At 40.6% G+C, this 26439-nt stretch overlaps 1 protein-coding gene and 4 long non-coding RNA genes across 5 annotated transcripts in view; 2 read left to right on the top strand and 3 right to left on the bottom strand.

The window, feature by feature from the left end:
• Positions 1-26439, bottom strand: part of LOC146509953 (uncharacterized) — a 119613-nt gene that overhangs the window by 59313 nt on the left and 33861 nt on the right. The gene's annotated exons all lie outside the window — the stretch shown is intronic.
• LOC146509960 (uncharacterized) lies at positions 420-6225 on the bottom strand. The gene is made up of 3 exons (XM_085174469.1): positions 5147-6225; positions 1020-1109; positions 420-799 (listed from the first exon to the last, which is right to left on the bottom strand). Exons 1-3 carry the CDS (start codon positions 5251-5253, stop codon positions 583-585), a joined length of 414 nt encoding a protein of 137 aa, XP_085030595.1. The 5' UTR covers positions 5254-6225; the 3' UTR covers positions 420-582.
• The window catches only part of LOC146509956 (uncharacterized), a 28669-nt gene continuing 13262 nt past the window's right edge, over positions 11033-26439 (bottom strand). Inside the window, exon 3 of the long non-coding RNA XR_014876420.1 lies at positions 11033-11376. This is a non-coding gene — a long non-coding RNA (uncharacterized LOC146509956). The remainder of the gene's footprint in view (positions 11377-26439) is intronic.
• LOC146509959 (uncharacterized) lies at positions 12751-14700 on the top strand. The gene is made up of 2 exons (XR_014876422.1): positions 12751-13428; positions 14185-14700. It is a non-coding gene; the product is annotated as an uncharacterized LOC146509959 (long non-coding RNA).
• On the top strand, positions 18102-19397 carry LOC146509958 (uncharacterized). Its single transcript, XR_014876421.1, has 2 exons — positions 18102-18344; positions 19282-19397. It is a non-coding gene; the product is annotated as an uncharacterized LOC146509958 (long non-coding RNA).

Below are 26439 nucleotides of genomic sequence, written 5' to 3'. Positions count from 1 at the left end.
TCAAACTGTTAGTTGGGTGAATGAGTTTGTCAAGTGGAAAAATGATTTTATTCCTGTTTCTTTGGACTAGACTGTGTTATTTAGTCTACCCTGTTTTCCCAATGGTGGAGGTTAATGAGATCCAGATGTGAGTAGAATTCTATATAAAGCAGGTGAGATTTTGACTGAGAGGTTCTGATGTTTTTGTGAAATAATTGTTGAAAGGCGACGCCAGGAAATAAAGAATACTTAAAAGAAACTTGAACAGTCTGCAGATGCTGTCTTCCTATCACCTTCCATGCTGCTTATGTCACGCTACCTCACAAATGGTGGCAGCAGTGGCTCCAGGCCAATAGGTGATAACAATGCAGAAATCAACCAAGTCAAGCAAACCTCAAGGGCCAACAGATTTTCCCCCAGAGGAGGCCCAAGATGATGGCAACGTGCCAGAAGCCACGGGTGAGCACAGCACGGAAGCACAAAGTCTCTCAGAGCTCTCAACTTTATTAAAAGGCCTGATGCAACAGCATGCTGACCGTGAGGCAAAATGGGACCAGGACAGACAACACCAGGATGAACGGTGGCGTAGAATGCAACACCAGTTCAGCCAACTGCAACAGGAGGTCCAGTCGGAGCGCCGGGAGCATCAGATGCTGTTGGAAGGTGCAGTAGCTGATTCCGGCACGCCTCTGAGCCCCTCAGTGCGGCAAAAGGTGCAGCAACCTGTTCAACAGAGAGGAAACCCCCCTGAGTCTTCCACAGCACCACAGTCATCCAATCTGGGCAGAGTAAGCGGCTGGAAAGGCCCGAAGATGCAGCCCTATGGTGAGGATGAAGATATTGAACATTATTTAACCACTTTTGAGAGGATTGCAACAGGATGTCAGTGGCCACAAGAAGAATGGGCACTGCATCTGGCTCCACTTCTTAGTGGTAAAGCACGTGCGGCATATGTTGCTATGGACACTGAAGAGACAATGCACTATGATAAAGTAAAAACTGCCGTTCTTGAAAAATTTGAAATAAGTGCTGAGACTTACCGAATCAGATTCCGCAACATGACGGTGAAGGACGATGAGACACCCAAAGAGCTGCGAACGCGCCTTAAAGACCTATATGAAAAGTGGATGCTTCCAAAGGAGAAGACAAAGGACCAAATAGGAGATGTCATAGTGATGGAGCAGTTTCTCAGAGTTTCTTAACCCAGAGCTGAGGACCTGGGTGAAAGAGCCGCAACCCCACCACTTCAAAAGAAGCTGCAGAGATGGCAGAGGCTTTCTTGCAGCCGACGATCACAAAAAGGGTACATGGTAGGAAAACCCAGTTCAGCCCCTGTATTTGTGGGTAAGTTAGGGGGTGGGAATGGGTACAGAGCTAAAAGCCCTAAACAAAGTTTCCCAATCACTAGCAGTAGCCGTGCTAGAGAAGTAAAGCAGAGAGGCCCGTTGGTGTGTCATGCCTGTGGTCAAGCAGGTCACTTTAAGGCAGATTGCCCAGGTCAGCAAGTCAGTAAGACTTACATGTGTCTTTCACCACAGTGTTTTGACTTGCTAGAGGAAGAAACAGAGTCTCTAGTACCCTCCAGTGATCAGGAGCACACTATCTGTGTTTTCATTGAGGGAAAACCGTGTGTTGCCCTCTTGGATTCAGGCAGTAGCTGCACACTTGTCAGACAAGATTGTCTCCCTTAGCGACACCACATTTGTGGTAAAGTGAAAGTCTGGTGTGTTCACGGTGATAATGTTGATTATCCTATTGCCAACGTTTGCCTTCAAGTTAATGAAAAGGGAGTATGTACTTGCAGTTGGAGTAATGGATAAACTTCCCTACCAGATTGTGTTGGGCCGGGACATGCCAATTCTTGGGGAGTTATTAGCAAAGACAGAGAAGGACAGAGAAGAGAAGAATCTGCATGTTCCATGTGAAGGTCTGCTAGTAGTCACTAGGTCTGGTAATAAGCTTCTCATTCTGAGCTAGGTTTGAGTGAGTTGCCCTATGCAGACAGTGAAATTCCAGATATTGACAGACTCAGTAGGCCGCATATAAAGAAAAGTAAAATGCAGAGAAGACAGGAAAAAGTGAGGGAGACAGAAATTGTTGAGTCACTTCCTGAACCAGAGATTGATGAGCTCTTGGTTGTCCCGAGCAATATTGTCCAACTCCAAAGGGAGGACCCCTCTTTAGCACCCCTGTTTGCTAAGAGCACCCAAGAATCAGCTCAGATTACAGACAGAGTACGGGAAGTATTCATTGTTAAGAACGAACGACTATATTGTCGTAGCAAAGTTGGTGACCAGTTGGTTGTTCCCAAAAGCTTAAGGCCTGTAGTCTTGCAGTTGGCTCATTCAGTTCCTTGGGCAGGCCATTTAGGACATCTTAAAACCTTTCCAGAATGGTAACTCGTTTTTTTTTGGCCACAGCAATTTTCAGACCACTGTCCAGTTTTGCAAATCATGTCCACAGTGTCAGTTGACAGCCCCGAGTAGGAAAGGAGACAGAGCCCCACTCATTCCTATGCCTGTGATAGACATCCCCTTCTCTCGTGTTGCCATGGATATTGTTGGCCCATTGGAGAGAAGTAGTTCAGGGCATAGGTACATTCTAGTGATCTGTGATTATGCAACAAGGTATCCTGAAGCTTTCCCATTGAGAAGGGTCAAAGCCCACCAAATAGCTAATTGTCTGATACAGATGTTTTCAAGGGTGGGTATTCCCAAAGAAATCTTGACAGACCAAGGCTCAAACTTCACTTCCAACCTGTTGAAGGAAGTCTACAAACTTCTGGGAATACTGGAATCAAGCGAGCCCTTATCATCCACAAACTGATGGACTTGTTGAGAGGTTTAATAAAACCCTGAAATCAATGCTGAGGAGGTTCGTAAGAGAATCAGGAAAAGACTGGGACCAATGGCTTCCATTTTTGCTATTCGCCTATAGAGAGGTACCACAAGCATCAACTGGATTTTCTCCATTTCAGCTCTTGTATGGCCATAATGTCAGAGGGCCACTGGATGTACTTAGGGAAGCTTGGGAGGAAGCTAGCCCTGAAAAACAGTGCTCTTCCCTCTCTTATGTGTTGAAAATGAGGGACAAGCTTGAACAGTTTCAGGAACTGGCTCATTGTCACCTAGTAAGTGCCCAACAACGTCAAAAACAGAACTATGATAAGACTGCTCGCAGGAGGGCCTTTAAAGAAGGACAAAAAGTGTTGCTGCTTTTGCCAACCACTGAAAGCAGTCTCTTAGCCAAATGGCAGGGGCCATTTGTGATAAACAGGAGGGTTGGCCCTGTCACTTATGAGCTCAATATGCCAGAATCGTCTGTAAAAACACCAGGTGTTTCATGTCAACATGTTGAGGGAGTGGATTGAGAAGCCAGAGCAATCACTTCCGTTTGTAGGGCTCGTGTTGTACTGCAGGAAGAAGAGCCTCAAAGAGCAATTCTTCTCCACCAGTACTGTAGAAGAGCTATTTCCGGATTTTGAGCCATCTTATCACCAGAACTGCAGGAGGAGCTCGCGGCCAATAATGCCCACAGGAGCTTTTCAGCACAAAGCCAGGCTACACCCATCTTATTCAGCATGACATATGCCTGCGTTGTCCGAATCAACCACCCATCAGGGATACCACCTCCAGAGTTCCAGCAAAGCTAATGCCAGCATTGAAACAGGAGGTGGAAGAAATGCTTGCAACGGGGATTATAGAGCCATCTAGAGGTGAGTGGTGTAGCCCTGTGGTACTCGTCCCCGAGAAAAATGATGCAAGACAGAGATTTTGTGTTGACTTCTCAAAACTTAATGCTGTCTCTGTTTTTGATGCATATCCTATGCCAAGAGTGGATGAATTGATTGAGCGCTTGGGTAATGCTAAGTACCTCACAACACTCGACCTTTGTAAAGGTTATTGGCAAGTCCCCCTAACAGAGTCCACAAGGGATTTAACTACATTCAGGGTTCCCAGCGGACTTTATCGTTTCAGAACTATGCCTTTCGGACTACATGGAGCTCCAGCCACGTTCCAGAGGCTGGTGGACTTGGTTCTGAAAGGAGCTGATGGCTATGCAGCAGCGTATATTGACGACATTGTGGTATTCAGCGAGACATGGGAGGACCATGTGAAACATCTGGCTGATGTCCTGCAACGCATCAGAACAGCTGGACTAGTCATCAACCCTGGAAAGTGTCACATTGCACAGACCGAGGTGGAGTACCTGGGATACGTCATTGGGGGTGGGGTCATCCGCCCTCAGGTGAGTAAGGTCGAGAACCTTGCCTCTTGTCCTCCTCCCAACTACAAAGAAAAAGTTGAGATCCTTCCTGGGTTTAGCTGGCTGGTATTGTCGTTTCATCCCCAATTTCTCTACCAGATCAGCTATTCTTAGTGATTTAACTCGTAAATCATGCCCCAACAAAATTAAATGGACTCCAGAGTGTGAGGCTGCATTCATGGATTTGAAAAACTGTTTGTGTAATGAGCCTGTGTTGCAGTGTCCGGACTTTACGTGCCCATTTATTGTACAGACTGATGCTTCAGGAGTTGGGCTGGGAGCTGTGTTGCTGCAAGGTGACGGAGAGGACCAAAGACCTGTGCAGTACATAAGCCGTAAGCTCTTCCCCAGAGAAATGAAGTATTCCACAATTGAAAAAGAAGCTTTGGCAATAAAATGGGCTTTGGACACTCTGAAATACTATCTACTGGGAGGTGAATTTGTGCTTGAAACCGATCATTGAGCTTTGCAGTGGATGAGCAGAATGAGAGACACCAACGCAAGAATCACGAGGTGGTATCTTTCACTGCAGCCCTATTGTTTTAAGATTCAGTATAGAGCAGGGAAAAAGAATGTTGTGGCAGACATCCTTTCCCGTTCCTATGAAGAGTAACAGACTTAAGGGGGGGGGGGGGGGGGGGGGGGATGTGACAAAGTGGCTGGGAGAGAAGTCATTTGCCATTTGTCACTTGTGTATGTTGTTATTCTGTGTTCTGTTATCCTATAGTCTTTCATAATGCTTTAATGTAAACACAGCACATGTAGCCTTGGCTCTACATACTATCCCGGGTCTGTTTGTGGTAGCATTGGTTATATTCATTTCATCTGTGCAAATGAGCTAAATGTCACTTCATCATTAATTGATTTGAATCTTTCATTTGTTTATGTAGTTTGGTTATACTTACCATTGTGTGTGTTCCTCTGGACAGGTCCTATGTGTAAAACAGGTATGTGGGAATGGCCGCCCCAGTACTTCCTGATTTTATAGGATATGATGTCACTGATCATGTCAATTGGGTGTAACCAAATGAAGGGGTGTTTCTTTTGTGTAAAATTGTTTATTTCATTTAAATAACCTCATGAGTCAGTAAGTGAAGAGATTGACTTTTTCAAACTGTTTAGTTGGGTGAATGAGTTTGTTAAGTGGAAAAATGATTTTATTCCTGTTTCTTTGGACTAGACTGTGTTATTTAGTCTACCCTGTTTTCCCAATGGTGGAGGTTAATGAGATCCAGGTGTGAGTAGAATTCTATATAAAGCAGGTGAGATTTTGACTGAAAGGTTCTGATGTTTTTGTGAAATAATTGTTGAAAGGCGACACCAGGAAATAAAGAATACTTAAAAGAAACTTGAACAGTCTGCAGATGCTGTCTTCCTATCACCTTCCATGCTGCTTATGTCACGCTACTTCACACCGACAACAATATCAATATAACTCATTGGAATTCTCTTTATGATAATCTGGAACTGAAAACATTTCGATACACAGACCATAATGTTCTAGACTTAGAAAAGGATATAGACCCGGAAAATAACTTCTTCTACAACATCAACAGTAACTGCTGCTACTTTACTGATGAACAGTTTAAGCACACCATCAACACGGAAAATAAATTATCAATAATCCATTTTAATAGCAGAAGTCTGTATGCCAACTTCAACAATATAAAGGAATATCTAAATGAGTTGACAAATCCATTTGGAATTATTGCCATTTCTGAAACATGGATCAATGTGGAGAAAGGACTGGACTTTGGACTGGAGGGATATGAAGTGAATTTTGTAAATAGAAGGAACAAGAGTGGAGGGGGTAGCTGTGTATGTGGATAAAAACCTAAATTACAAGGTGGTAGAAAGCATGACAACTGTAATTGATAATTTATTAGAATGTATAACAATTGAAATTTATAAGGAAAAAGAGAAAAATGTAATAATTAGCTGTATATATAGAACACCTGGCTCTAGCATTCAAGTATTTAATGACTTCATAGAGGAAATGTTCTCTAAAACAAATCAAAAAGTCATGTTTATCTGTGGTGATTTTAATATTGACCTGTTGAATCCGAAAAAGCATAAAATGACTGACGAATTCCTAAACACTATGTACAGTTTGAGTTTACATCCTAAAATAACCAGGCCTAGCAGAATTACACCACATTGTGCCACCTTACTTGACAATATTTTCACTAACAATATGGAAAACAACATTGTGAGCGGATTATTAATTAATGACATCAGTGATCACCTACCAGTTTTTGCAGTTTATGACACTAATTATAAGAAAAATCAGCATGAAGAACAACTGAGATACAGACGTGTAAGGACAGAAGAAACTATGAATGCACTTAAGAATGATCTATTAAATCAGGACTGGGACAATGTGTACAAAGAAACTGATATTGATATTGCATATGGCATATTTTTAAGAATATTCATGGAATTGTACGATAAAAACTGTCCAACAATAAAATACAACAGAAAGCACAAATATTCAGATAGACCATGGATCACTAAGGGTTTACAAAATGCATGTAAAAAGAAAAATACACTCTATAGGGAATTCCTAAAACAACGAACAAAAGATGCTGAAAAATAAATATAAAAAATACAAAAATAAGTTGATCAATATTATACGTGTATGTAGAAAGGAGTATTGTAGTAAAATATTGAACAACAATAAACATAATATGAAGGGAATATGGGATGTTTTAAATGGTATCATTAAAAATAATTCTGGACAGCAAAGTTATCCTCAATACTTTATCGACAATGGCAATATTATGGAAAACACTGCTGATAAGGTCAACAGCTTTAATCATTATTTTGTAAATATTGAACCAAAACTGGCAGAACAAATTCCTGAGTCACTGCCATCAGTAGACTGTAGTGAAAACCTGATTGATAGGAACCCTAACTCAATGTTCCTCACATCAGTGGAGGAAAAAGACATAATTGACATTGTACACATGTGTAAATATAAAACATCAACTGATTGTAATGATATTGACATGAAAATCGTCAAGGTCATTGAAGGAATTGTAGGACCTCTAACATATATTTGCAACTTATCATTTCAGACGGGAAAAGTGCCAAACAAAATGAAAATAGCTAAAGTTGTGCCGCTGTATAAAACTGGGAATAGACACCACTTCACAAATTACAGGGCTGTTTCTTTACTCCCACAGTTCTCCAAAATCCTAGAAAACCTGTTTAATAAACGATTAGACAAATTCTTAGATAAATATAAATTACTCTCTGACAGTCAATATGGATTCAGATCAAAAAGATCAACATCTCTGGCATTAATCGAATCAATTGAGGAGATTACGAATGCTATAGATCAGAAACAGTATGCAGCTGGAGTATTTCTGGATCTCAAGAAAGCATTCGACACAATCAATCATGTCATATTAATTAATAAACTGGAACGGTACGGGATCAGGGGGGTTGTACTGCAATGGGTGAAAAATTATTTAAGTGACAGGAAACAATTTGTGAAGCTGGGTGTCCATTCCTCATCATGCTTGGACATTGCTTGTGGTGTTCCACAAAGTCTGTACTGGGTCCAAAATTATTTATTATTTATATAAATGATATTTGTAAGGCATCTGATATATTAAAATTAGTATTATTTGCAGATGACACAATATTTTTGTTCTGGGGGAATCTAAAGGAGCTGCTGGATACAATTACTTCAGAAATGTGCAAAATTAAAAAATGGTTTAACAGGAACAAACTATCGCTAAATCTAAGTAAAACTAAAATAATCTTATTTGGGAATTCCCTTAGAAATGCACAAGTGCAGATTCATATAGATGGTGTGGAAATTGAAAGAGTACTTCAACATAAATTTCTTGGTGTGATTATAGATGATAAATTAAACTGGAAGTCTCATATAAATCATATACATAACAAAATTTCAAGAAGCGTCTCAATCTTGAGTAAAGTAAAACACATTCTGGACCACAAATTACTCCACATTCTCTATTGTTCCCTGATTGCACCGTATTTGAATTACTATGCAGAGGTGTGGGGCAATACTTAGAAATGTTCGCTATCATCAATCTTTATATTACAAAAAAGGGCCATAAGGATAATCCATAAAACTGGTTACAGAGATCATACAAATCCACTATTCTTAAAATCAAAAATTCTAAAATTCACAGATCTTCATTTTCTCACTGCACAAATTATATATAAAGCAATAAATAACCTGCTTCCTGACAATATTCTAAAAATGTTTTCTGAAAGGGAACGGGGATACAATTTGAGGGGGGAATTACATTTAAAACATCCTCGTATCTGTACAACATTAAAAAGTTTTTGCATCTCTGTGTGTGGAGTGAATAGTAGCGGTTTTAGATACGGGCGACACGGGCAGTTGCCCGGGGCGGCATCGTGGTGGGGGGCGGCATCACGGGCATCGGTAAAAAAAAATAAATTGCTTGTACTCATGCTGCCCCGACATCATGCGAGCCCATATTGGGAATGGCATAGGCACCGATCGATTTTCTATCGCCCATGGGAGTAAGGGCGCCCTCCGTTTGCGAGGTGCGCCTGCTGCTTGCGGCACAGGGAGGAGAGGGCGGGGCGACGGGGGATTCTCTGGCTGGCTGGAGCAGCAAAAATTACCAACTCTCAAAATAAAACAAAAATAAAAACAAACAACAAACACGAAAACACCAGACATCATGATACAGACTTATTATTTGCACCGATGTTTTTTCAAAATTCTATACACGAAAAGTGAGCGTAAGAGCCCTCGGTGCGCCTGCTTGCTGCTGAAGTCAAAGTAAACTTTATTGTCATCTCCGCTACATACAGTCCAGTATATAGAGAGACGAGACGACGAGGCTCCAGTTACAGCAGTGCAAGAAAACAAACAATAAATATTTAAGAGTAAAAAAAATAAATATACACTTTAGGACTCGGGGTAAAGGGATCAATAACAATTTAAAATGTATATTTTGTTTATTTAAAGTCTCACACACAACCCGTTTTTAAAATTTAAAAAAAGAGAAAAGAAGAGGAGTGTAGCGACTTCCACAGTCGCTAGAGGCCGGGGATGGAGCCTGCCTATTTGCCTGACGCGCTGTCAACTTTACGCAGTAATGCCAGAGGTGGAATTGCTTGCTTGTTTATTAAAGTGCTTGAAAAGTTTACAGAGCAATGTGATCGGCTCGCGATTCAAACTCTTAAAACATCACAGGCTCTAATTCAACAAGGGGAAACTCGTTGTGCTGCGGTCAACAAAAACTATGCTACCCAGCCCTCCTCTCTGTCAAAATCAAACCAGTGAATGACAGACTGACAACGCCCTCTTAAAGTCACCGCTAGCACCCACGTGACTCCCGTTACACATCACCATAGCAACCAAACAAATAAAAACCCAGTGATCCTTAAAATTCAATACATTTAATTATGGCTCCTACAAGGAGGAACGAGCAAAAGACACAGGTAAGCAGATGTGTCATTGGATAATGGCAGGTCATGTATCCTAAAACATTAAGAATCAGAATACTTTCTTAATCCCTAAGGAAATTATGTGGGTTACAGTTCCTCCAAGAAGAAATGGTAAAAATAGTAACAGTAACAGACTAAACTCCAAACAATATATACAGTAATATAATATTAATTAGCCAGTGTCAATTGTTGATTTGTCCTGTTCTCATTGTATGACGAAGTATGATGTCTGTTTAGTAGCTGTTTGTATACTATGCATACTCTCTCCCTCTTCGTGTGTGTGTGGGGTGGGGGGGCGCCAGAGGGGGTGTTCGCCCAGGGCGCCTAACAGGCTAGGACCGCCACTGGTCTCTGCAGGTGACCACACACATGCATACAGACACATCCCAGTGCCAAGTGCAATCTTCCAATATAACAGTATAATTAGTACTTTGATCTATTGCATATAGTATTTTATTCTATTTTTTAATCTTATTCTATTCTATTGTTTTTCTCTCCTTACTTTTACTTGTCTTAACTTGTACTTTTTGCCGTAACCAAAATATTTTCCACATGTGGGACTAATGAAGGTTTATCTCATCTTATAACTTATGATAATAAATCACAATAGTCTAGCCTATAGGTAATACATATGTGATCTAATTTTTCTGCATCACTCTGAGACAGGATGCTTCTACATTTAGAGATGATGTGCAAATGCAAGAAAGCAGTCTTACATATTTGTGTAATATGTACATATGTAACCTTTACTGAAACCTGAGTGAAACTCTTTGAATGAGCCATTCCTCTGCAGATGATCAGTTAGCCATTTTAAAACTACTTTGAAGAGTATTTGAAATGAAAGGAAGGTTTGAGAAAGTTTGCAAGGTCAAGTGATGGCTTAAGTGATGACACATGTAAAAAAGCATGGATGCTCATGAGGATAAGAGTAAATAAAATAAGGAATGAGAACTTGACAAACACAGATGCTAAGAAGCTGGTGTGATCAATGGTACATGTGAACTGAGGCACGCAGCAGAGCAACTCCAAATGATTGTGAAAGCACCTGCTGTGCATGTGGGAATGACAGCCCTGATATAAGATGTGAGAGATCCACTGAGTACTACAGTGGAACAGTTAAGTCGGATATATAATCCTGGTTTTCATAATCCTTCCTACTACTGCTATGGTATGAATTGGCATAAGGACACCTGGGCAAAACTTTAAACATAGTGGTGGTACAGGTGGCTTGAGAAGGCCTTTTTTTGTATGTAAGTGCATGGTGGTCAGACACGAGGGATGTTTTGCTATTAGTGGTGGATATGCAATATTTAAGTAAAATATAACTTACTAAGGGGCAGAAAAAGAGATGAACTAGAATACTCTGCAATAGAAATATGGCTAGGGAAGTACCTTGTTCAAAAATTTTCAGAAGGAAGTACAGGAAAAATGTGTCGTTTAAAAGATTTAATTTGCTTCAGCAGCTGAAATTACAGGTTAAAGCGCTGGACCTCTGAGTGCAGCCATCTGTCTTCACAGAAAGGATGACCCTCATCGGGCTGTACAGGTTTTATACTGCGTCAATAAGAAATGATTATTATGCCAGTCTTCTTCCGGAACCCATCCTGACGTCTCCATTCGATGTCCTCTCCGTCTGCTCTTCGTCGACCTCCTATCTGCCCCTTTTTCCTGGAATCACAAAGACGGACACAAAAACACCTCACTGCCTACACTCAAAAAAGTCAACTAAGGCAGTTGTTTGATTAATTCAATAGACATTTGTATATTTAACATGAACATATTGAGTTTAGGTTTTTAAATCATTATCAGTTGTTGGTTTAACATAAAATAACAAAAAAGTTTAATGAACTAGATTTGCATTCTTCAGTTCAATTAAATGTAATTATTTTAAATCAACAACTCTAAAACCGATGCCTAGTGCGCATGCTCAAACTTGCCAGAAGTGAAGAGGCGGGAACGCGGAGAAAGTTATGTGTTCAGTGAACTGCTGTTTCCCTCTGCAGAATCTTCCACAATACAGGTAAGTAATAAATAACTGAAAATATCTTAGTCAAACGAAGTTGTTCCGTCCGTTAATTGTTTAACAATGTTTTTAATTCCAAATGTGTAAGTTGTCATTAGTAGTGATGGGATTTCCGGCTCTTTTTAGAGATCCGGCTCTTTCGGTTCGGCTCACTAAAAAGAGCCGGCTCTTTCGGCTCCGAACCGGCTCTTCAGGTTGTTTTGTTGCTTTAATTAATTTATTATTAACAATAATATTAAATTATGCACAAAAGGAATTACTAACGTAAAAAAAAGTGGTTTTATTTATATATGTTTATATATAAATATGCGGTGGCCCCTAGAGACAAAACACGTACAAACTCCAAAACACATTTCTAGCATGAACTGAACTTCCAAAGCAGAGCTACTAGATTACTTAAATTACACAATTGAAAGCATGTTTGTGTATTTATACACAGGCACTCATATATATTCAAATAATTTAAAAACAATGTTCATTTACCTGTTACTACCACACACCAAATCCGGTCGTTGGTACTTGCTGGCGTGTGTAGCCACTAGGTAACAAAAGCTCAACACTGCGCCTAGCATTCTGGAGCACTTCTGTTGACTTTTGTACGTGTTTTGAGTTTTTATGTGCTTCTGAGTTTGTACGTGTTTTTACATGTTTTGGAGTTTTTACGTGTTTTGGAGTTTGTAACGTGTTTTTTACGTGTTTTGGAGTTTGTACGTGCTTCAGAGTTCGTACGTGATTTGAAGTTTGTATGTGCTTTGTCTCTAGGGGCCACCGTAAATATACTTTTATTTATTCACTCCACATAAAATGTAATAAATAAACCATATAATACAAAAATCAACTATTCACATTTCAACTTTTAACTATTTAAATTTTCAGCTTTTTCCTTTTGCAAATTTAAAGTGAAACAACACAAAACCCTGCAAACCACAACACAATTAAATATAAATTAAAATATGAAAACAAAATAACATGCATATTCTCTGTCATATGGGCAGTAGCGGTTTTAGATACAGGCGACACGGGCGGTTGCCCGGGGCGGCATCGTGGTGGGGGGGCGGCATCACGGACATCGGCAAAAAATAAATAAATTGCTGGTACTCATGCTGCCCCGACATCAGCCAGCGCATACTGGGAATGGCAGAGGCACCGATCGGTTTTCTATCGCCCATTTGCTGGGAGTAAGGGCGCCCTCCGTTTGCGAGGTGCGCCTGCTGCTTGCGGCACAGGGAGGAGAGGGCGGGGCGGCGGGGGATTCTCTGGCTGGTTTGAGCAGCATCTAATAACCAACTCGCAAAATAAAACAAAATAAAAACAAACAACAAACACGAAAACACCAGACATCATGATACAGACTCATAATTTGAAATTTGAAATTCTATACAAGAAAAGTGAGCGCGAGAGCCCTCGGTGCGCCTGCTCGCTGCTGAAGTCAAAGTAAACTTTATTGTCATCTCCGCTACATACAGTCCAGTATATAGAGAGACGAGACGACGAGGCTCCAGTTACAGCAGTGAAAGTAAACAAACAATAAATATAAGAAGAGTAAGAAAATAAATATACACTTTAGGACTCGGGGTAAAGGGATCAATAACAATTTAAAATTTATAATTTACAGTTTGATGATTTAATGCAGGGGCGATTCTAGGATCAGAGCTTTGGGGGTGCTGAGCACCCAGAGAGCTGCCCATCCAGGCAAGGTAAACTTTTCTCATGCCTCCAGTTGTCCCGAGTTCTCTCTGACTGCCTCCTTGGTGCATTTAAACCCCTGTTCCTCCCTGTCCTCATCGTCTGTTGTCTTCATCTCCATTATCAGTCATCATAATTTTACCCTCTCTGTGCAAGTCTGCAAATTTCTTTATTAAATCATAAGTTTCTTAAATTCATCAAGTCTCTCTGTGCCTGGGTCCTCGTCACAAAACATGACATCACTGTTTTGTACATTTTAACACAATTTAATCCCACATTTTTGAAAGAATAGCAAAACACTTTTTTGAAAAGTCTGTAACAAAACCATCAAATCTGATCAAGGTTATTAAAATGCTGTCAAAGAAGAATGGATTGGAATAAAAAAAAAATACATATCCTAACCTTAATTACTGGGGAAAAATGATGAATGATGCTCATAGTGAGTAAAAAGTAAACTGTGTGCATTTTTTTGGACAGAGATTCACTTCTAAAGTGTATGTATAATACAATACAGATACATAAAAAATACAATCCAAAAATAGAAGAGTCCTTGAAATATACAAAATATTATTAGAAAATGGAGACACTTGGCCTTTGGTACAATGTATACAATGTATGAAAAGATCTTTACTGCAGATACTACTATGGCTCTGCAGATTTTTCTTTTCTTTTAACCTATGTCGCCTCACCTTGAGGTTGGTAAAATCTGTCTGTCACATTTTGGTGGTCAAGTCTCTCACGCATCTCTTTCTCAACTGACATCACAGCCAGGTGCTGGAGTCTGCTTTGACCCGTGGTCCTTCTCAGCCAGGTATGGAGCTGACTCAAGACACTAAAAGACCTTTCACAGCTACAGCTGCTAACTGGGTTTGTTAGGGCAACCTGAATAACAGTTTTCAGTTTGGGGAAGATCTGATTATACAGAAGATTGTACAGTGTTAACATATCTTGAATGGCACCAGCCTTACTCTTGAGCTTTATAAGGTCTTTGGCAACCGTGACTTCCTCTGACTGAAGCTCAATATGGTAATGCAGTGCCAGGGCTGACAACCCAGTTTGTTTTGCAGATTCTGTATAGCAGCTTTAATATAGGGAGAACACAACTTCCAGATTGTATGAGTTGTTTGTATTAGTTGTTTGTCTTTCTTTTTCTTTGCCAGTTTAACAGTTCCTGTTTTGCCTGTTAGTACTCCCTGTCTGTTTTCTTACCTGGTACTTCCTGATCTTGTACTTTGTCCTCATGTTCCCCTCTTTCCTCTCTCCCTCTTTGGACTGACAATCTGTACACACACACACACACACACACACACACACACACACACACACACACACACACACACACACACACACACAACAGGAGTTATAAGGTTAATGGGCATCCAGTCAGTTAGCTAGTTAGTACCTTGGGTTCAATATCGGCACATGCACATATGGCAAAATAACCAGTTTCTCTCATTACATTTCAAACAGGACAGTGGTAACAACAGCAGGCTACGGACAATGTTAAGTTTTAGATTTTAAATAGGCTGTATACATTTCAATGAGATCAACAGGGGAGTCAAATATCGCTAATTTTACTACAGAGCAAACATCGTCGGAAAACACGTTTTCAACTAGGGCTGCCACAAACAATTATTTTGATAGTCGACTAGCCACCGATTATTTTTGCAATTAGTCGACTAATCAGATCATCATCCATTGGATGTACAGCGTACAGCTTATTGCACCAGCAGCATCTGCTCTCATATAACTATCATTAGCTTACAGCTCTAAGTGTTTAAGGTCTGTGCTAACTAAAAATAAAGACAAGATGATAGTTTATTAAATTTGAATGAAATTTGCAGATTGTTTTGGTGAAGTTTAATAAAAACTCATTGTTATCTAAAATATAACAGGACACCGGAGTATATTCTCGAGCATCTCACACTTCTGATAATCAGTTGTCTGCTTGACGTTTATTCAGCTGTGTAAAAACTATAACTTTAATCTCAGCCTAACCGATTTACTCAGGAACAAATAAAATACTAAAAAAAGGTGGTCTCAGCCACCATCGCTCTGGCAGCAACAGCGCTAGAGCGAGTAGGAGAGAGCCAAGCTGGAACAAACCATTTTGGGAGGGGGGACTTTTGTTGTTAAAATGTTCCATCTCAATTAAGTACTGTATGCTTTTTACACTTTTAGTAGTGTGTCCCACAAACAGCAAATATTTTCAAAAAAAGTAAGACATCTTTGGGGGTGCTTTGATTCATTTTGGGGGTGCTGAAGCACCTCCAAAACTGGGCTAAAATCGCCCCTGGCTGAAGCACCTCCAAAACTGGGCTAAAATCGCCCCTGATTTAATGTCTCACACACAGCCCTTCGAAAGGGGAGGGGGGCTGGCTGCTTCCAAATAGAGGACATTTCGTTCATAATTTTGTAAATCCAAGCCCATTATGTATTCATGATTTGAATCCTGGGTTGTGTGAAATCTCAGAAATAAACCCTAGACAAAGTGAATCTGTGAACTAAGGTGTAGGTGTGTTAGGTTATGTTGTGGTGATCCTCGAGTTGGGGGATTTGTGTTCATACTGGAGTGCAAAATTAAAACCAAGATGGACAAGAAAAGTTCGAAGCCATCAGGTCCTCAGTTTAGAGAAAAGAGGAAGAGAAACGAGCAAAAGATGCAAGTAAGCAGATGTGTGATTGGATAATGGCAGGTCATCCTGAAACAATCAGAATCAGAATCAAAACACTTTTTTAATCCCTAAGGAAATTATGTGAATTACAGTTGCTCCAAGAAGAAATGGTAAAAATAGCAACAGTAACAGACTAAACTCCAAACAATACATTATGTTACAGATTTTAATATTAATTAGTCATTGTCAATTGTTGATTTGTCCTGTTCTCATTGTATGAGGAATTATGATGGCTGTTTGGTAGCTGTTTGCATACAATGCATCAATGCATACTCTCTCTCTCTTCATATGTGTGTGTCTGTTTGTTTCTCTTCTTCTTCTGTTCCGACAACAGTTTTATGTTAATGTATAATCCTAAATATGTTTTATGTGTGTGTGTGTGTGTGTGTGTGGGGGGGGGGGGGGGGGGGGGGCGCCAGAGGGAGTGTTCGCCCGGGGCGCCAAATGGGCTAGGACCGCCACTGCATATGGGCCCGCATGAATAAACTTTCTGAATCCTTTATCATCTGCAACTGAAAATAGTTGTGGATGATTACTATACCTTTCTAATGTGACGTTGTTGTCCCTGGCTTTCTTTCTCTCCCTCTGGCTCTGTTCCTGTGCTACTGAGTGTAACTACCGCCCCTCCCCCCTCTGCCCAGCGTAAAGCACAAGGCTCGCGTGCTGAGTGAAGCAGAAAAAAAGTGCGAGAGAGAGGCTGAGAGAAAGAAAAAAAACAAAAAAAAACACGTGACGGCTCGCGATAAGGAGCCGGCTCGCGCCGTTCACGTCAAAGAGCCGGCTCTAAGAGCCATTTCGTTCGCGAACGACCCATCACTAGTCATTAGACAGCGGGAGTGGAGCAAATACAGTGAAAATCAGATTTCTAATCTGCTCCGGCTATATTTATATTATTATTAGCATTTCCATCTCATTGTTTTTCAATTTTTTTGTTACCCGTTTTTGCAGTTAGTCTTATAGTGTTTTTAGCGGTTATTGATATGTTTAATTCAATATTTAACACGTTTGTAATTTACTTTCAAAGTAAATGAAGTTAGCTAAAGCTAGTATGGTTGTCTCATTGAACTTTTACCTAGCTCTGTTAGCATTCACTTTGATTTTAAATGACAGTTATTGCAAGACATGGTCTTTCTTCACTTTTTTTATTATCATTTGCATTTCTTCTTTCTTTCTCTCTCCTTTTTTTTAAGCATTCGGCCTCTCGCAGTAATGCAAGTTAAACTAGCGTGTGCGAGTTGCTATAGCAATCCTTAAGATGCAGATGGACAGCTGAATCTTGTCCTGTGGAGGTGGCTCTTCTGTGTTGTGCCATGCGCTTGTGAAGTGGCTGTTTGGTCTCTCCAATGTAGAGGTCTGGGCATTCCTCGCTGCACTGTACGGCATACACCACATTGTTAAGTCTGTGTTTTGGTGTTTTGTCTTTCGGGTGAACCAGTTTTTGTCTGAGTGTCTGACTGACCCAGCAACACACTCAGATCTCCAGAAGTCCATCTGCATCTTAAGGATAAAGGACACTCTTTCGAGGATGCCAATGTTCACATTCTGGACAGAGAGGACAGATGGTTTGAAAGAGGAGTGAAAGAAGCCATCTATGTCCACTGTGAGCGACCATCTTTGAACAGAGGCGGTGGTTTACGACACCAACTCTCTGCCATCTATAATCCAGTTTTGAGATCCCTTCCCAGACGCCTTAACGCCCACTCACACCCTGGGCCATCTGACCTCAGGAATTCGCATGATAAGGTGGGGCCAGGTTTCACAATGAACTCACCCGAAACTCTGGCGGATTGGGACCCACACCCAGTTCCACACCTTGGCTCAGGCGATTAGAGGATCATCAGGGGGTCCTTTTGTCCCTCTGTGGGGGGACACTCCCACCAGGTTTATATCTGGGACTCTCCACCATTTGACCTTAGAACTGAAGAAGCCTCTCGGATGAGAGGTGAAACGTCTTCAAGTAACTTAAAGAAGTCCAGACGCTTTTCTTTGCAAGCTCCTTTGACTTTTATTTGGAGATGAAGTTGTCAATTTTGTTTCGGCTTAACAAATGGTACATGCCAGGTTCTAACCTAAAGAATAATTATGCAAGTCAACTGATTACCCTAGCTTTAAGAAAAACAGCCTGGTTTTGGCTCATATTATCTCCTTCTCCTCTCCAGCATGACAACATCCATACCAGACGAGCATGCATCTTGAAGTCTTTGTGCATCTACCTAAACGAAGACTATGAGAAGTTAATAAAGGAGTACTTGGTGAGTCATTGTGACAGCATGTTGACTGTAACATTCTCATACAAATTGTGACGTTGCCTCAAATGCAAATCGTTAAAATTAAAATTTTGAGATTAGCAACAAGACACCTGGTATTGGGGAAAGGATGTCTTGAATACCAAACAGTATTAAGCGTTGCAATAAAGAATTTCTGGAATTTGGTATTGGAAGGAAAGAAATTCATGCATACCGTAGTTCAACTTGATACACAAACATACAATGCATTTACCATGCATCAAGACAATATTGCTTTTGAATCTGTACTTGGATTAAAACAAGTCCTGTTGTTTTTTCATTGCTATGGTCATCAGTATTTGTAAATAGAAACTTTGAGCTGTTTAGTACTAACACTTCTATACCTGTTTTACTTTAGCAGCTCAGTTAGCCTTTTCTCGAGTCCTGTCCCCCTAAGTTACTCTTGCTACGTCCGACAAACAAATGGTTTCCTCTGCGCACCAATGGGTACCCAAATGTGCGAGCAGACATGCTTCATAATGTTAGGTACATTTACCTGGGAGTGGAGCCATCCACACTGTTTAATCCATTCACGTTGTTTTTGACTTTGTGAATGGTAAGAACACAACTCCTCCAGACACAATCTCTCGGAGTATCGGTGGGCACACCGCTTCTCCATCTTGCTTGAGATTAATGTTTGTCGGACACAGTAACGGTTGCTATAATGTTTAATTGGACAATGGCCCTTTCGGGGGAGGGGCCGGTGAGAGGTCAATTATGCCACCTCTTTTGACATGAGAGGTGTATTTTATAATTTATGTATTGGAGTAATTACTAACAACTACTTTAGTGGTGTAATTTTCTGTTTATTACTTTGACTACTTGGATTTTATGAACAGCATAGAAACAGTTGTTTAAACAATCTCTTAAATTTTACTTTGTTGTCTTATATTTTTTCATGTAGGATACGGACAGCGAGGCAAAAAGCTGCATGGAGCAAACTGTGATGGGGGTGTACGTCATCCAGAAGGAGGGTGCTGAACCTGAAGATGACCCAGAGGACGTTGGTGTCCTGATTGAGGGTGTGGAGGCTAACACTGATTTGGGTAACATTGCACAAGCATGGGCTCTGTTGTTTGGACTCATATACTGTTTGAACCTGAGCTACCCACCAGAACTTAAATGCACCTTTGAAGTCCTCCAGAAGATACTTTTAAATCTTGATGGACAAAAGCTCTCTTCAAAAGCAGTTTCTGAAAAACAAGCTTATGGGGTGAGAGCACTTGAAAATGACTGATAGGTCTTGAATGGTTCATTGGTGCAATGGTGATTTCCAATATATAATGTTAATATTTGAGTTGTTTTCTTTCATTTAAAAAATTTTTTTTTTTTAGTTTTTGGATTCTCTCTGTTGGGCAATTCACCTTTTATACAGCACTGCAGATGATTTTTGTTTGTCCTTATATAGATGGCTCAAAATGGATCAGAAGTACTGTTCTGTTAATTATTTTTCATTTAATTTTGAGTTTGTAGTATAGGTACTAATTCACACATACCATAATGCTGTCATGTGTTGAATGAAGATATCACTGGAGTGCTTTAGTGCCTTTTTTCCTTTTTTCCCCTCCTTTGTAGAACAAAGTCAATATTTTACAGAAACTGCATTGAGGGGTTTTCCCAAAGAAATGTTCATTGTTGTTTTTAGCTGCACTGTTACTATGTTGTGTTTATGCGTCAAGGGCCTGTAAAATTTAAGACCACTGCCACCTGTTAAGTTCACTGTATTATTGTGTCCATTTTGCTTCATAGCATGTTTTAAAACACATTTCAAGAACTCTCATTTCAAGTAATTAATTGCATTTGAAAAAAAATTTGTCATCTGTCATTTAATTTGATGTTAAGTTTTCTGTTTCTATTTTAGTTTTACTTCCTAATTTTTTTTTTACCTATGGATTTTTTGTTGTTGTTGTATTGCCCCCAAATTATTTCTAATTTATTTTATTTTTTTCCAAATTCACACAATAGTAATTCTATTTTGTCACATGTTTTAGTGAGAGATGTATTTTTATCTTTTAAAATACAGTTGATATATTGAGCAAATTTTGCATCTGTTTTTAGTTGTGGAAGCTTTGGTTCCAACATTATTACCTATGTAAATAAGTATTCTAACGTTTTACTTTTTGAAGTGGCATAATGCTTGCAGGTGTACAAAAATGGTAAGCTTTTATATTGTCCACTAAATCCAGTTAATAAAGTTAATGTTATCATAATCTGATTGACTTTTTTCATCAACCCCCATATTGGGTTATTAAGCAAGACTTGCAGTAATTGCCTTGATTAACAAAGTAGTTGTTCGAACAACAAGATTTAATTGTGTTTTCCTAAACTTTAACTTGTGTAGAATGAATTAAAACAAATTTCACTCTACATACTTAAATCACTTCAAATCAAAGTATACTGTTGATCCAACGTAACCTGATTACATTAAACCACCAAATGCTAAATGTGTTGGTTTGACATGATCGAAAATGGTTTATTGTACTTGGTTAAATTGAGTGCAAAAAGGGTGCCATGATTAAATTGTGATTAAACAGATTTTTTTGAGTGTACACTCAAAAAATCTGTTGTTGGATGAACACAATTTAATCATGGCACCCTTTTTGCACTCAATTTAACCAAGTACAATAAACCATTTTCGATCATGTCAAACCAACACATTTAGCATTTGGTGGTTTAATGTAATCAGGTTACGTTGGATCAACATAGTGTCAGGGGTTGCTGAGTGGATGAGAAGGAGGACCCAAACGCTGGACTCACAGGTAGGTAGGTGAAGGTTGGTGTTTATTGCGATGGAGTGAATTTACAGAACAGAGGTAGGAAATGGCTGGACAACTGAATGAAGGACTGACTAACTGAATGAAGGACTGACTGACTGACTGAATGGCTGGCTGGCTGACTGAACAAACGACAACGTAACATCAATGACACGACAAGGGCTGAAGGGAAGAGAGGGCTTAAATACATGATTGACAATGACAACGATTGGAGACAGGTGAGTGAACAATTCAATTCAATTCAATTTTATTTATATAGCGCCAAATCACAACAAATGTCGCCTCAAGGCGCTTCATAGATACAGAGAAAAGCCCAACAATCATATGACCCCCTATGAGCAAGCACTTTGGCGACAGTGGGAAGGAAAAACTCCCTTTTAACAGGAAGAAACCTCCGGCAGAACCAGGCTCAGGGAGGGGCGGCCATCTGCTGCGACCGGTTGGGGTGAGAGAAGGAAGACAGGATAAAAGACATGCTGTGGAAGAGAGACAGAGATTAATAACAGATACGATTCAATACAGAGAGGTCTGTTAACACATAGTGAGTGAGAAAGGTGACTGGAAAGGAAAAACTCAATGCATCATGGGAATCCCCCGGCAGCCTACATCTATTGCAGCATAACTAAGGGAGGATTCAGGGTCACCTGGTCCAGCCCTAACTATATGCTTTAGCAAAAAGGAAAGTTTTAAGCCTAATCTTAAAAGTAGAGATAGTGTCTGTCTCCCGAATCCAAACTGGAAGCTGGTTCCACAGAAGAGGGGCCTGAAAACTGAAGGCTCTCCCTCCCATTCTACTTTTAAATACTCTAGGAACAACAAGTAGGCCTGCAGAGCGAGAGCGAAGTGCTCTAATAGGGTGATATGCTACTACAAGGTCATTAAGATAAGATGGGGCCTGATTATTTAAGACCTTGTATGTGAGGAGCAGGATTTTGAATTCAATTCTGGATTTAACAGGAAGCCAATGAAGGGAAGCCAAAACAGGAGAAATATGCTCTCTCTTTCTAGTCCCTGTCAGTACTCTTGCTGCAGCATTTTGGATTAACTGAAGGCTTTTCAGTGAGTTTTTTGGACATCCTGATAATAATGAATTGCAGTAGTCCAGCCTGGAAGTAATAAATGCATGAACTAGTTTTTCAGCGTCACTCTGAGACAGGATATTTCTAATTTTAGAGATGTTGCGCAAATGGAAGAACGCAGTCTTACATATTTGTTTAATATGTGCGTTGAAGGACATATCCTGGTCAAAAATGACTCCAAGGTTCCTCACAGTGTTACTGGAGGCCAAGGTAATGCCATCCAGAGTAAGAATCTGGTTAGATACCATATTTCTAAGCTTTTCAGCGCCGAGTACAATGACCTCAGTTTTATCTGAGTTAAGAAGCAGAAAGTTAGTGGCCATCCAAGTCTTTATGTCTTTAAGACATTCCTGCAGTTTAACTAATTGATGTGTGTTCTCTGGCTTCATGGACAGATAGAGCTGGGTGTCATCTGCATAGCAGTGAAAATGTATGCTATGTCTTCTAATGATGCTGCCTAGGGGAAGCATGTATAATGTAAACAGAATTGGTCCTAGCACTGAACCCTGTGGAACTCCATAATTAACCTCAGTGTGTGAAGAGGACTCTCCATTTACATGCACAAATTGGAGTCTATTAGATAGATATGATACAAACCACTGCAGTGCAATACCTGTAATACCTACAGCAAGTTCTAATCGCTCTAATAGGATATTATGGTCAACAGTATCGAATGCTGCACTAAGGTCAAGAAGGACAAGCACAGAGATGAGTCCACTGTCAGAGGCCATAAGAAGATCATTTGTAACCTTCACTAAAGCTGTTTCTGTGCTGTGATGAACTCTGAAACCTGACTGAAACTCTTCAAATAAACCATTCCTCTGCAGATGATCTGTTAGCTGTTTGACAACTACTCTTTCAAGGATTTTTGATATGAAAGGAAGGTTGGAGATTGGCCTATAATTAGCTAAGACTGCTGGGTCTAGAGATGACTTTTTGAGTAAAGGTTTAACTGCAGCCACCTTGAAGGCCTGTGGTACATAGCCGATTATTAGAGATAGGTTGATCATATATAAGATCGAAGAATTAATCAATGGCAGGACTTCTTTGAGCAGTTTTGTAGGAATGGGGTCTAAAAGACACGTTGATGGTTTGGAGGAAGTAATTATTGAAGTTAACTCAGAAAGATCAATTGGAGAAAAAGAGTCTAACTTAACATCAATGAAATTAAGAGTAGCTGTAGATAATATTACATCTGTGGGATGATTATTGGTAATTTTTTCTCTAATGATAAAAATTTTATTTGTGAAGAAGTTCATGAAGTCATCACTAGTTAACGTTAAAGGGATGGTTGGCTCAAAAGAGCTCTGACTTTTTGTCAGCCTGGCTACAGTGCTGAAGAGAAACCTGGGGTTGTTCTTATTTTCTTCAATCAGTGATGAGTAGTAAGCTGTTCTGGCTTTGCGGAGGGCTTTCTTATAAAGCAACAAACTATTTCTCCAGGCTAAATGATGATCTTCTAAATTTGTGACACGCCATTTCCTCTCCAGATTACGAGTCATCTGCTTTAGGGTACGTGTTTGAGAATTATACCACGGGGTCAGGTACTTCTGATTAGAGACCTTAGTTTTCACAGGAGCTACAGTATCCAGAGTCGTACGTAGTGAGGAGGTGAAATTATTAACAAGATAATCGACCTCTGTTGGGGTAGCGTTCAGATAGCTGCTCTGCTCTGTGTTGGTACAGGGCATTGACGATGATAACAGTGGCTGGATTATATTCTTAAACTTAGTTACAGCGCTTTCAGAAAGACATCTACTTTGATAAAGTCCACTCTCCACTGCTGCGTAATCAATTATTGTAAATGTAAATGTTATCAAGAAATGATCAGACAGGAGAGGGTTTTCAGGAAACACTGTTAAATGTTCAGTTTCTATGCCATATGTTAAAACAAGATCTAGAGTGTGATTAAAGTGGTGGGTGGGTTCTTTTACATTTTGAGAGAAACCAATTGAGTCTAACAACAGATTAAATGCCATGTTGAGGCTGTCATTTTTAGCATCAACATGGATGTTAAAATCACCCACAATAATTATTTTATCTGAGCTCAGAACTAAATTAGATATAAAGTCTGAGAAATCAGACAGAAACTCTGTGTAAGGCCCAGGTGGACGATAGATGATAACAAGTAAGACTGGTTTCTGAGTTTCACAGCTGGGGTGGACGAGGCTAAGCATCAGGCTTTCAAATGAATTAAAAGTCTGTCTTGGTCTTTCATTAATTAATAGACTGGTGTGAAAAATTGCTGCCACACCGCCCCCTCGACCTGTGCTTCGAGATTTCTGGTAGTTAGAATGACTCGGGGGTGTTGATTCATTTAAACTAACATATCATCCTGCTGCAACCAGGTTTCTGTAAGGCAGAGTAAATCAATTTGTTGATCAATTATTAAGTCATGTACTAACAGAGACTTGGAGGAGAGAGACCTAATATTTAATAATCCACATTTCACTGTTTTACTCTTTGGTTCAGATGTGGATACTGTATTGTTCTTTCTTTGTAAATGTTTAAGTTGTTTGTTGCTGGTTTTTAGTTTGTTTTTTGTCTTTTTGGAAGCAGACACAGTCTCTATGGAGATGGGTTTTTGGGGGGGTAGCAGGAGGAGAGAAGCTGCAGAGAGGCGTGTAAGACTGCAACTCTGCTTCCTGGTCCCAACTCTGGATAGTCATGTTTTGAGGGGTTTAATAAATTTGTCCATATTTCTAGAAATGAGAGCTGCTCCATCCAAAGTGGGATGGATGCCGTCTCTCCTAACAAGACCAGGTTTCCTCCAGAAGGTTTGCCAATTATCTATGAAGCCCACATCATTTCTGGGACACCACTCAGACAGCCAGCAATTTAAGGAGAACGTGCGGCTAAACATGTCACTCCTGGTCTGATTGGGGAGGGGACCAGAGAAAACTACAGAGTCCGACATTGTTTTGGCAAAGTTGCACACCGATTCAATATTGATTTTAGTGACCTCCGATTGGCGTAACCGGGTGTCATTACTGCCGACGTGAATTATGATTTTACTGAATTTACGTTTACCCTTAGCCAGCAGTTTTAAATTTCCTTCAATGTCGCCTGCTCTGGCCCCTGGAAGACAATTGACTATGGTTGCCGGTGTCTCTAGCTTCACATGTCTGAGAACAGAATCACCAATTACCAGAGTTTGACCCCCAGCGGGTGTGTCACCGAGTGGGGAAAAACGGTTAGACACATGAACGGGTTGGTGGTGTACCTGGGGCTTCTGTTTAGGACTACGCTTCCTCCTCACCGTTACCCAGCCATCTTTCCCCAGCTGCTTGGGGTCTGCCGGGGAACAGCTAGCGGGGCCTACGCTATCTTCGGCTGCACCAGCTACAGGGGCCTGGCTAGCTAAGGGTGAGAGCAGGGTGCAAAGCCGAGTCTCCAGATCAGTAATCCTGGCCTCCAGAGCTGCAAATATGCTACATTTGTTACAGATATCATTACTGCTAAAGGAGGCCGAGGAGTAACTAAACATCTGACACAATGAGCAAGAAAGTGCAGAAGGGACAGTGAAGTAGCCATGGTGCTAACGGGTCGGCTACGAGCTAAGCTAGCGAAACAGTACAGAGACAGTGAGTGAATACTTTGGCTATAAATTAGGTAGTGAGTACAGAGAAAGTGTGCTTCGGATGAAGCACGTGAAGATTATACTGTGAAAAAAGAATGTATTTAAAAGTTGTTAATTAAACTGCTAAGCAAATAAGCTACTCAGAAACACCACTGTGTTTGAGCAGGAACAGGAAGCGATACTATACCACAGAGCGAGCGAACACCAAATGACAGCGCCACCGACAGAACAGCTGAACATAATGAACTAATGATAAATGGGAAGAGGACTGAACATAATGCACACAGACTAAGGCTAACACAATAAAACAGGCAGTAGGTAAACAGTGAACATGAACTGAAAATACTGGGTCAACGACCCAGAAACCCTGACAGTCCCCCCCCCCCCCCCCCCCCCCCCAAAAGGCCGGCACCCGACGGCCAAAAGAAAGAAAAACCAGAACAGTGCGGGCGGAGGGGGCCCGGGACGGAGTCCAAAATAAAAACAGTTCAGGTGGGCGGCCACGAGGCCGGCGGCCGGGACGAGACAGTTCAGGTGGGCGGCCGCGAGGAAGACTGCGGCGGCCGCTGAGCTGGTCCGGTGGGCGGCGGCGGCCGCTGAGCTGGTCCGGTGGGCGGCGGCGAGGAAGA

Source organism: Neolamprologus multifasciatus, chromosome 10 (genome assembly GCF_963576455.1).
Source record: "Neolamprologus multifasciatus chromosome 10, fNeoMul1.2, whole genome shotgun sequence".
NCBI classification, from domain to species: Eukaryota; Metazoa; Chordata; class Actinopteri; order Cichliformes; family Cichlidae; genus Neolamprologus; species Neolamprologus multifasciatus.
Note: the sequence above shows the minus strand (reverse complement) of the source record. Positions and strands in the feature narration are given on the sequence as shown.

Coding starts and splice junctions, on each gene's coding strand:
- LOC146509960 (XM_085174469.1), bottom strand. CDS start 5,253: ATGATCAGTGACATCATATCCTATAAAATCAGGAAGTACTGGGGCGGC. Junction 1,110..5,146: donor AGGAACACACACAATGGTAA/GTATAACCAAAC, acceptor CTCCTTTGGAAG/CATCCACTTTTCATATAGGT. Junction 800..1,019: donor ATGTTGCGGAATCTGATTCG/GTAAGTCTCAGC, acceptor TCCTCACCATAG/GGCTGCATCTTCGGGCCTTT.